General features: G+C 40.4%; 1 protein-coding gene across 5 annotated transcripts in view; it reads right to left on the bottom strand.

The window, feature by feature from the left end:
- LOC309806836 (kalirin) overlaps positions 1-12,173 on the bottom strand; it is a 465,266-nt gene that overhangs the window by 79,345 nt on the left and 373,748 nt on the right. For 3 of the 5 annotated variants that reach the window (XM_082625795.1, XM_082625797.1, XM_082625798.1), the window contains exons 16-17: positions 7,883-8,002; positions 1,750-1,968 (exon numbers count right to left, since the gene is read on the bottom strand). In XM_082625795.1, coding sequence (XP_082481921.1) covers positions 1,750-1,968; positions 7,883-8,002 — 339 coding nt within the window. The remainder of the gene's footprint in view (positions 1-1,749; positions 1,969-7,882; positions 8,003-12,173) is intronic. The other 2 variants (XM_082625796.1, XM_082625799.1) reach the window with 1 other exon arrangement.

The raw sequence follows: 12,173 nt of genomic DNA, 5'->3' as shown, positions 1-12,173 counted from the left end.
CTAGAGAGATAAAGTGACCTTTGGTAAGGTCAGTTCAGGGTCAAATTTCCTGACTCAATCTAGTGCTTTGTCCCCTTCAGCATCTTGAATCATCTCAAATTAAAATCTGTATATGATATTAGACAGGGGTTAAGTCTCATTTTTTTAATATGGATATTCAGTTGTCTAGCACCATTTGTTAAAAAGACTACTTACTGAATTGCTTTCTCAAAAATCAACTGACTGTATATATGTGGGTCTACTTCTGGAACCTCTACTCTGTTCAACTGTGTCTATTCTTACACCAATGCCATTCTGTCTTGACCACTGCAGCTTTAAGGTAAGTCTTAAAATCAGGTAGTGTAACTCCTTCAACTTTGTCCTTCCTTTTCAAGACTGTTTTGGCTATTTTAATCTTTTTTGCATTTCCATGTAAATCTTAGAATCAGCCTATCAATTTCTATTAAAAAAAAAAAAGCTTGCTGGGGTGTGATTGGGATGTGCTGAATTTACAGATCAACTAGAGAAGCTCTTTATCTCATTAGTTTGCTGCTCCCACTTCCGAGGCCATCAGAGGCATCATCTCTCTGAAACACTGAAAGGAGGACTGAGAGAAGGTTTGAAGATGAATACTGGCTGCAGGGCCCTCTGACAGGTATGTTACGTTTGCTCTGAGATAGACTTTCCCATGGTCCCTGTAAGTCACCCAGAGGAGAATGTTTCTCTATTTCTACCAGGGAGTGATTTGAATGAGGAAATTATTTTATACTGACTAAAATTACTCCTGTCTTAAACCTCTGTTTCATGAAAAGAGTCCCCTAACAGCACCCAAATCATTTAAAAATCCTCTCAGCCCTTGCGCATATTGCTGTACAGATGTACTAGTAATGGGTTTGTATTTTTATGGCCCTGCTGTAGGTATCTCCTACCTTTTCTCCCCCAGCTGCACCATCCTACTAGTTGGGCTCACAGTTCTCCAATGACAGAAAGCTGTGTTTCCTTATTAGACTGGGAACCCCATGAATGAAAGAGCTGTATGTTTTTCAAGCAGTGCATAGTGCCTGATTGTGGTAAATTAGACTGTGCTCAGCAAATTGTCACTCTCCTCCCCCAACCTTCACAGGAGGCATATACTGCCATGCTTCGTTGATGTTGGCTTGGCCATGTGACTTGTTTTGGTCAAAAGGATGTTAGAGCATGTGACACAAGCAGACTTGAAATGCACTCGCACAGTAGATTTTGGGTTCTTGCACTCCTGCTTTTCACCATAAATATGCCTCAGGTAGCTGCTGGTCAAGGAGGAGAAATATAGGAACAGATCCAGACCCAACCTGCAGCTTGCAGCCTAGTTCTACCAAGCTCATCCAAGATCAGCTGAACACCGGATACTTAAGCAAAAAATATGTGCTTATTGTTTTATACCACTGGGTTGAGGGGTGATCTGTTACACAGCATTATTGTGGCAAGAGCTAACTGGTACACCACTCAAACTTGGCACTCAGCCTGCACCTACCCAGTTTCTACTTCAACACCGAAATCCTGTGAGGTTGAGAAATTTGTAAGAAACAAATCACATAGTCCACTCCTCTAATGGAAAGGATTATAAGGAAGCAAACCATGGTGTTTCCACAAATCATTCTTCTACTCTCAAAGGCTAGTACTGAGAGGAGTGGCTTCTTGCTTAGGTAGATGCTGCAGATGTGCAGTGTGAGGCAGAAAACAGTCCTCCGTCAGTCTCAGCCCCACACATTCCACAGCCCTTTCCCTCACCTGCTCAGAAGTTTTGTAAAAGGCCACTGAGGCATTGACCAGTTTCAACCGGTCTTCCATCTTCAGCATAAGCTGCTGCCAGTGGAGGGCCACCTTCTCAGCACATTCCCGGATGGCATCCGCGTCATAGTGGCCAGCCTGGAGCAGTGCCTCAGCTTTCTGCTGTACCTGCAGGGCACTCTGGTGTGTCTTCTGCAAGGAAGTGGCATGAAAGAGGGACTGGGCACAAGGGGAGGAGAGACAGGTCCGTGGGAACGACCCAGGCGTGGTATGGGAGGGGGTGGAGTGAGGCGTGAGTGGAAAGATGCAGAAAAGTTAAAGAGCTTTAAATGACTGATTCAAACATGTTGTCATCATTGTTTCTTAAGCATATTTTTAAAAAGAATATCAAACATTTTCATTAACTAATTGTTCAGGTCCCTAACTCCTACCCCCACTCCTTTCTCTTTACTTGCATCACTCTGCATTTTAAAGACGTTTCAGTTCCTGTGCTAGAGAAACGCAGTTGTGTATAAATCTGCTTCCTGACTGATTCATACATTAGTTAAATTTCCTTTTCAAATCGAATCATAAAATTATTCATCATGAATTTTCAAAGGAGGTTACTGCTGTAGTCCCATTCTGCAGATCAAATAAACATAGCCCATAAAAAATATCCCCATGTAACACAAATCTCAACCAACAATGCAATCATTTTAAACATGAATGATCAGTTTTAAAAGGTTCCAGTAGAAGGAAGACATTTGGCAGGTTAATAAAGTAGAAGAGTAGCATCTCACACCATCTCTTAGTTACCAAGGGAAAAGAACAGCACAGTAGATAATTCAGCTTAACACAGCATCCCACATTACTACCTTATTTATGTTTGCCTTTAGGATAATCTATATTGTAGAAGGTTTGTTTCTTATTCAGGGTAAGTGTCATTCTCTGAGTTCCTAACTGTAGGGGCTGGGGAGAACAGGTTGGAGAACTGGGTGGCAGGGAGACAGCCAAATGGGATTACAATGTATTAAAATAAAGGACTGATGTGGATGAGCCATATGACTTCAAAGAGCTAATATTATCCCAACTTCAGCTGCTGGAATCGTTTCAACCCAATGGCACAGTACTAATTTGGCCTTTGCACTTTCAAAGTAGAGCTTAGCTGGTAGTGGAAAAGAGCAGCTGGAAGCCCAGCACCTCGCTCCAGAATGATTTCTGCCCTTCTTGGGCTGCAGTGTTGGGACAGTTCCCCAGAGCGAATCCATCAGCACTCCTGTGTGTGAGTACAACCTCCCCCTCTTCTCACCTCTGCCTCCCCCTTCACCTTCATTCCAGATGGCAGCCTGTCTAGAGAGTCTATCAACCACCTCCTGGTTGCCCTCCCCCCACCGCCTGAATCTGTCCTCAGTGTTAGCTATGTTAGCACGACCTCCTCCAGCAGCCTAGACTCCTTTATTCCCTCGCTTTGCCACTGAGTCGGCCTTGAGTCCTGATGACCACATTAGCATCTGGGTTCCTAATTGCTGGATGAAGCTAGAAAAATAAACTAATGAATAGAAATGATCCACTAAAAATCCTTGGCTTCTTTCTCTATTTTACTTATTGGTACCATTTTCTTTTCCCGCCTCCTAAATGTAGAGGTACCCCAAGGTCCATTCTTGGTTTTGGTTCACGTCTGTAGAGTTCTCATCCCTTCCCTTGGCTTCTATCATTTCCTCTTTGTAAATGGCTCTCCAATCTGTATTTCTCGCCTGATATCTGAGCCTCATCTTTAATTGTCTTTGGATGTGAGGGTGAGCTGCCTGTCACACCTCTCACCTAGGTCAGTAGCACTGATTTGGATAATCTAGCTGCCTGCCCCATGTTAGTCACTTACAAAGATGCATTCTCAGTAGAAGTGAAATATCTTCCCAGAGAGAAGAGGAACCCTTGCCAAGGAATGAGAATGGCTTTACTGCCCAATCAGAGCCTCCACCTTCCTCCCAGATGTCTGCTCAAGTTCCATACTTAAACCTAAACTCCTCCTCCCTCTGAAACAGTCTTCCACGGCAGTCCACCATCCTGTGGACGGTGCCCTCCTCACTGCCATCTAGGATCACAGTCTTGTCATCATCCTTGCCTGCTGCTCCTCAGCCCGAAACCCAGTCCACCTCTCACCACTTCATACCTAGGCCTCTGTGGTGGTCACCTAACTAGTCTTTTCCTGCCTTCCATTTCTAACCCATCGAACCCGTCCCTTATATTTCTGACAGGTTCTCTCTAACAGGAAGTGCTTCAATTAAGAGAATTCTAACATCCTTTCCAGTGCTAAAACCCTAATTTTATGCTCTAAACATCACTTCCATCTCTCAATTCAAATGCCTGCAATGGTTCACCCACTGCTATGAAGTCAAGTCCAAACTTTAGAGGATGTTATTAAAAGCCCCTCACACTGTGGTCCCAAGTACTTCATTATCATGTACTACTACTTTTTACAAAGACCATTTGAAAACAAACTTGCCTTTGCCATCTTCATTCTCCCTGCCTTTAAGGAACACATCTTAGACTCTCCTCATCTATGATCCAGTCTCCCTTGGAGACTCAGTTCAGTTCCAACCTCCTTCAAAGAGGCCTTTTTGGACAGCCTGAGACTTACTAAAAACTACCCTCTTCTGAATACCTATATCACTCATCTAACGCTTGGCTGATTTTCCTTACTTAAGACGGTGAAACTCTCAAGGCAAGGACTGTTTTAAAAATATCCCTTTAATAGCTGTCATTTAACCAGGTATATATTCTGTGCTAGGAACTGTACTTATGCATTTTTCCTTAGTTCTCATAACATTACTCCAAGGTGGATATTATTATTCCCACTTCACAGATTAAGAAACTGAGACTCAGGCTGGTTAAGGGACTTGCCCAAAAATGTACATCTAAGGAAGTGATGAAAGCAGATTCAGGTTTGCCCTACTCCCAAATCTATGTCCTTTCCACCATATCACACCATATCATTTCATCTCTAGCCATTAGAACGGCATCTATCTACAGTTTCTCATTCAGAGGAAGAGTTCACCAAGTGAACATTAGTGATTCTGATAACTATTTGGCCTCTTCTCAATATATGAAACCAGCATATAATTGTCATCATAAATTTGTTATTATATATTTTCTCTGAGAATGGAGGAGATAGAGGAGTAACTTTCATTTTCCTATAATTTATGCTGTGTAACAAATCCTCTTCCTTATTCTGAAACTCATTATTATCTAATAATCCTGGGAGCCCCTTCTTCCCTTTAATTACCTAAATGATGAACTCTTATGCATATGACATAATCTCTGCTTTGCTAAAGCTTGAGTCATTATTTTGCATTTATTTCTACTATTATCTAATCCTATTGAGTGCTGTATCTTTGAGACATGGATTATCAAGGATGTTCATATTTAGTAGGAGGACATGGAAGAAAACCGAACCAAAGCAACTGAATTTATTATCCAGTTTTAACTACTGTTTCTGTCATAATGCTTATGCTTAAAATGCATAAGAGGATTTCAAATAAAAATGGATTTTAAAATCAAGTGTGCCTCTATGATGTTCACAGTTCTTGAAGACACATCAGCCACAACATTTGGATACTAACAAACAATAATCTGGGTTTGTTGATAGAGCTATGCTTCTGGAGAGCTGTGTACTGCTCTGCACTCTGAATGGCTCTGGGGAAGTTTTTCTGTAACCAAGGCTACCTCAGGTAAACATTCTGACCTTCTTTAAGGAGACCAAAACCTTCAGACTGATGAGGCCACCAAACCTAGGGTGAGCAAACATCTTGGTTTGCCCATGAGAGTTCTAGTACATGCTGATCTTCCTGGCTTAGTTATTAATAATTCCCTCCTTCACTCTTAAAAGTGTCTCAGTTCTAACAATAACTTATATGATCATCTTACCTATAGCCATTTTATTTTCCCTTCTGGAACCCAGGGTTCTTTCTTAGGGCCCAAGAAGACAAATTATGTTCCCTGTCAGTGATCACTGTAAAGGCCTCCAGTAACAGTATCAAAATGGGTTAAATCAAACCAGACTAGTTAGATCTCCTATCAAATTGCTTAAATCCCCTGGCGTACGTTCCCCCAATGCAGAACCTGGTCTAAACTGACACATTTAGAGAGAAGCACAAGGCCACCTGGAGAAGGAACGCATGTTGAAATTCTGGCTCTGTTCTCGTCATTTTTCTAGCCAAGCTGCAGACCCTGCCTACCTTCCATTCCCAAGATCTATGAGAAATCCTATCTGTTCTGCCATGTCTCCTTGAGTCCACAGACATAAACTCGACAGGGGTCTATATCTCAACATCTATTCTAAGAATATTTGATCCAGTTGCATCCATGAAATTAAAGAGATATAGATGCTTAGTGAGCCTCTATTCTGTTAAGGATGCAACAGCATCTAATACAAATTCATACATACTGCATATGCAAGTCAGGTGGAATTTGGTTATTTCAATAGCATTGCTAATGCATTTACCCACTATTTTCTCCTAGCTCATTGAGATACTCAAGGGTGTCATAACGCTTGGTTTTTGTGTTTTTTTTATTTTTTATAATGCTTGGTTTTACTTGCCCAACGTTTGATTAAGGGACTGAAAATTTAATTACCTGATGGGGCAGGTAAACCTCCACGTTCAAGATAAACAAGGAGGAGGTATGGCCAAAGGCTGCCCTCTCTCTGCGTAGCATCCCTCACAGCTCATGCCAAGCCTTGACTGTGACTGCCCAACCTTCGTTCTCTTCACTGCTGCCTCTCGATGGGGTTTTGACCACTGTGTGCCTAATTCTTGATTATAATCCCAATCTTGATTTTTCCTTTACAATGAATAGATTCCAACACTCTAATATTTGGGCGTGCCAGTAAAATGCAACAGAGCTGCTGATGATAAAACTTCTTTCCTCTGGTTAGTTCTTCCTTAGAAAATAATTTGTCCATACTGTGTGTGTAATACACAGTTTATTTTTAAATCTCAAATCTCAGACAGGAGTCTGGTACGAGCAAGGGTTCCTAAGAAGTTATCAGACATCTTAGAGAAATATATCACTCGTATCAATGCTATGTTTTCACATACAAGATAGCTTTTGGAAAATTAAATGGTTGAAATCAATCAATACTAGCTTAAAAATAGCTAGCAATCAGTTGGATCACTGTATTAAAGATATACTTATTGTCATGGACAGTTAAAATTTTATCATTGTTGTGTTTTTTTAGTAGAAGATAATCACCTTTCCATTTCTTAGGCACTCAGAAGTGGGTTAAGTTTTATACTGAACCACAAGTAATGGATGTCTTTGAGGTTTTCACTCCTTATCTCTTTTCCCATTGGTACTGAACTTATTTTATTTTTCACATAGTTCCCATGTCCCATTTCCTACTCTTTTCCCTACACCACTCTAGAACAATCAGTTCAAGTCTCTTTGGGAAGGAAATGTTCTAGTAGAAAGGATAATTACAGATATTATTTAAAGCAAGACAAAATTTATATTAGACTATCATAAGTGGAGTTTTATTTTAAAATAGCCTTTAAAACAAGTCTTGGTGAGTTTCTGGTTTCAGTTTATTCTTTAAGTATGACTTCCACCAGCATCACTGAACAACTCTTTTCAGTGAAGCAAACTACCTAGTGCAGTCTGCTCCCGTGCTCACTACTCGTGAAAAGGCAGATCTGACAATCGACTCTAAATGTTACATGTAAACCAAATGTTTAAAAATGGAATCCTAGTTTACTAATGACTTCTGCAGTTGTTTATCCTCAGTTCTTTGTGAGCTTCAACGAGAGGTGACCTCTAACCTTATAGCTTTACATTTCTCACGTGGTGTATAGTCCATAATGTATAAAAAACTCAGTGGACCAGGGGCCTTGAAAGTTAAAGGTACCAATAAGTAAGAAAGATCCACATTTGGAGTGTGAATATTTGTCTTCTAATACCAGGCTTCCTTGGGGTGATGAAGCCCTGCATTTGTTTCTCCATCAATTTCTGGGTCATAAGGAGGCTACCTGGCCCATTTCACTAGAAAGAGTAATGGCTTCACCACATAAAGGAACACCCACATCTTGAGGAATCATCCTGCCTAAGGTGCAGACCAGAGAGAGGAAGGGAGGACAGTGCAGCCAGATTTGGGTGTTACCTCGATGGCCAGTTGGAACTGCTCGTGTTCCCGCTGCAGCTGCTCTGCTTCCGACAAAGAGCTGGCGTTGACCAGGCTGGCGTTGAGCATCGACTCCCCATTGCGGATCCATCCCAGGACCTAGGGAGTCAGGACAAGAGCATAGGTGAATGGCCTTTCTGTGACAGGCCCTTCAGTCAGAGAGCTTGCTACCTCCTACCCACAGATGAAAACAGGACAGGAAGAGTCTGGATAATTAAAATCTCCTTAAATTTGCTTCGTACCTTGCGCCATAAGGTACTTATTTTAAGTACCAACCTCATTCCCAACTTCATCTCTTCTTTCCTACCCTTAACACTCCTCAATCCCAGGCTCCTCAGCCACTTAATTTAAACATTACTTCATCTGACTGCATTGTATGTATGTTTCCAAAGTTCCATCTGGAACATAGTATGGTATAAATAAATAAATGCCATCTGTTGGTATCCCTTTCATTTTTTTAAGGCCCAATTCAAATAACAATAACTGCTTGAAATCTTCTATACCTAACCACTCCTATTAGAAACAATCTCTTCATCATCTAGTGAAACCCAGATCATTTTGCATGTACCACCTTTGTGGCACTCACCAAAGCCTGCCTTATTCAGTTATTTCGACCTATGTTTCATCTCCTCCCCTTACAATGTAAAATTCTGGAAGACTAGAGTAATATATGAGTCATATTTTAATCTCACCCAATGCCTAGCACAGTACCTTTCATACAACGGGTATGCAGTAACGTTTTTGAAAGAGTGAAAATACCCAAGTCACACCTGAGCAGTGTGTCCAACCTCCTATACCTTGCAAAATAGCCAAGAGTAGACAGGTTTGAGCTTTGATTGGTTAAACAATCCAAAGGGAGGAGAAATAAAACAAGCAAAATAGCATGAATCATCCATACACTGGATCATTAGAAAAAGGGAGAATATGTTATAATTGATTTAAATTATTTAGAGGCAATGGCTAGGCTGAGTAAAATTTCTAGGTGACCTTAATTAGTACAGGGGGAAAGAAAACTCAGCTAGGGAATATTAGAATAGAAGGAGAAATAGCTGACACTGTCTAGACAGTCCCAGCTAAAATAGAGATGTGGCAATAATCCAGCTAATAGAGTCAAGTGCAAATAATCAAACTGGAAGTAACAGGCCTTGAAAATCTACCTTGTGTTTGGTCATCAGAAAATTGCCAAATATTTGCTTTATTAAGGAGTCTGAGAGTTTGCTTGGAGAGGAAATAAAAATTCTTCTGAAATTTTAAGATCAGTAAATACCATCCATCTGTTCCCTCAAGGCAAAGCAGAAGACACCACAATCTGTTTCAGATTTTTTTTTTTCTTCTCTCAACTTCTTCATGTTAAACAATTAGAAAAATACTAAGTCTGGTCTCCTATTCCATAACCCTCACAGGCATTTCTCAAATGTCCTCCTTAAGCAGAAAATGACTGATACCATATTGTTCATGGATAACATCGGGACATAAATCCCACTGAAGCTGGGCTATTTGGATTGAGATGTTAATTCATGGGCAGTCTGGCAGATTGTGGATGAGATGCCAATCTGTAAAGCAATTAGTTCCAGGAAATAACTGCTCAGAGCGTATGTGTGAAATCTCTGATGCCACTGGTGTGCTGTAGCTGGCTGACTATAGAGGTGCTAATGATATCTAAAAGCTGGCTGCAAGTTCGGGTACATGCATACATGGATTACATGCCCAAATGCTTCACCTCTTTGGAAAATGGAGCTCACAATTTATATTTTTGAATTATGTAAGTCCTTCTGCAGTGATTCATCACATCTTGCTTGGTTCAAGATTCACTTGAGGGTGTCAGAGAAACATTTTCTCAATGTGCGTGACAAATCAATGCTTGAGGGACAATTTGACTCCCTCTGGGCCTCCTGAGTCTTGCTGGAATATTTTCCTCTCTAGTTTCAGTCAACTGAAAATATCAGTTATAGCTATGGTTGTGAGGTCACCATTTACCAGGTTTTCCATTTAGAAATATTATAGGTTTTAGTCTCTACAGCTTTCATTAAATGATGCCATATCCTTGATATCCTTGTTCATTTTTATTTCCCATATGTTGTTTATAAAGGCATTCCGGGACTTCAACATGGGAGGTTTGATTTTAGGAAGATAAAAATGCACTGTAGTTCAATCAATGGCTTGGGTTCAGGGGTGGGACTGATGCCAATGATTAAACTACCAAGTATTTTTATCTTCCTAAAATCAAACCTCCCATGTTGAAGTCCCGGACTCAGTCCTAGAAGCAAAACTGGGAATGTGTAGAAAGAGCATAAAATCTGAAGTCAGAATACCTGGCTTTGTTACTGCCTGGTAAAACCATTTAACTCCTCTGAGCCTCAGCTTTTTCATCTGTAAAGATAGGATAATGGTACCTTCCCTTCCTATATCAGGGTTGATGTAGCCTACCGTAAAATGCAAAGCCTGATGATGGTGGTTCTAGCGATTTTTAGTTTTGAGGCAAAACTAGCTAATGCTATTATGATTCTTCATTTACACCTCTCACAATGAGAAGAGAAAAAATTTAGGAATATTAACTTTTATTCTAGTATTTGTAGAGCTTATTGGCATATTCTGATGTGATGTAAATACCTTAGCTGTTTTATTATCATCACTCTTTGTGCTCTGATCAATGCTAACTCTTGCTGGTGTAATTTTCTATTACTGTCATCCTTTATCTTTCTGGTTCATAAAATTGGTTATTCTTGTGTGATCATCCAAATGAGAGAAAGGTAGTAGAAGAAAGTTTGTAACAAACATGGGAAAATGTTGGTCCTACTAATCTTGACCTGCATGACTTTGGAAACATCACTTAATCTCTCTGAGGCTCAGTTTTCTTAACTGTAAAATGGTAAATCACAGGGTATAGATGAAATAATTAATGTAAAAGTATTTTGCAAACCATATAATGTAATCCTTAACATGAACATTTTATACTGATCATTCATCTTAGACAACAGTTTACTGATAAGTTAGATGGTCTTTGAAGGTCATTTTGAGCCATAATATTCCATACTTCTTTCAAAATTCAGAGACTGCCCCTATAACCATAGGATACCAGAGGAACTTAGCTCTGCAGAAATGAGGGATGGGAAGAGTATTGCTGCTTGGGGACTTGGGAGCTAGGCCACCAATTCAGCTCAGTCAGGGGTGAGGGGGGAACTGAAGATGGAGATCTATTGGTTCCTCAGGCCAAGGAAGTTCAGATAACCCCGAGTTAGGAGAATCATGGATGTGGTTAACTGGACGTGAATGTCCAAAATGATGACACCACCTAAGCTGGTCAAGCTGGACACTGTAGCCACGTAGGCTGGGGAAGCTGCTTGGCTATGGCTGTGTTCTCTAGGCCACACTGACAGGAAAGCTATGAGGCTGCACTGAAGGACACTGCGTCTAACTGCTGCTACTGCAGATGACTTATCACAAGGCACAATGACTTCTGAAACTCTAGCCACAGGAAAATCATCAGTCCCTCAGGTGGTAACTGGGAGCCTGTCATATTTCTAGTGTTTCTTAGTTCTAAAAATTCACAATTTATGAGATTATATGTGTTCATCCCTCATGGTTTTATAGACTATGGCTGTGTGTCTTCCTAATTATCTCCATTTTGAAACAAATGGATAGTACTTGTACCTATGGCTGCCTCTCTTTTGGACCTACTCCAACTCCTTTCTAACTTTTATGTACAGTGAACAGAATGAAACAGTAGTCTATACAGGAATATGAGGAGAGGATATTTTCTCCTTTGATTTAAATTTCCATCTTGATCATATGCAAATTTTGGCCAGTATTTGGTCCACAGGGGTAATTTAAGTCAATGTCTTTAGTAGACAAATGATAAGTACAATTTCTTTCCCCAAAGCTTATAAATCCATTTTGGCCTATTTTCTGCTAAATGCATTGCTCTGCAGGAAACATGGAAATTCACTTAGTTTTATGCCCATTAAATTGGTTTTTCAAATCTTCCTGAATTATCTAATAAATGTGAGGCTATCCTTACCAGAGTAGCAATTTTCCTGGAAAGCAATCAGAGCATTCTGTGGGGTCTGGAGAATAATCTGAACTATTTTTCTAGAAGAAAGGGGGCATCTGGGTGGTCTATGGCCCTGGACCATAGGAATCAGGGGAATGGTTTCCCTTCAAGATTCAGCATTTCTCTGGAGATGTTGGGGCCATTTATCTTAGATACAAAGTCCTATGTAATCCCTCAGAAAGCAAGTCAGTTGCATTAATCAGTTTCATTTGTTCTAAA

Source organism: Mesoplodon mirus (assembly GCF_964341445.2).
Source record: "Mesoplodon mirus genome assembly, chromosome: 6".
Taxonomy (NCBI): domain Eukaryota; kingdom Metazoa; phylum Chordata; class Mammalia; order Artiodactyla; family Ziphiidae; genus Mesoplodon; species Mesoplodon mirus.
Note: the sequence above shows the minus strand (reverse complement) of the source record. Positions and strands in the feature narration are given on the sequence as shown.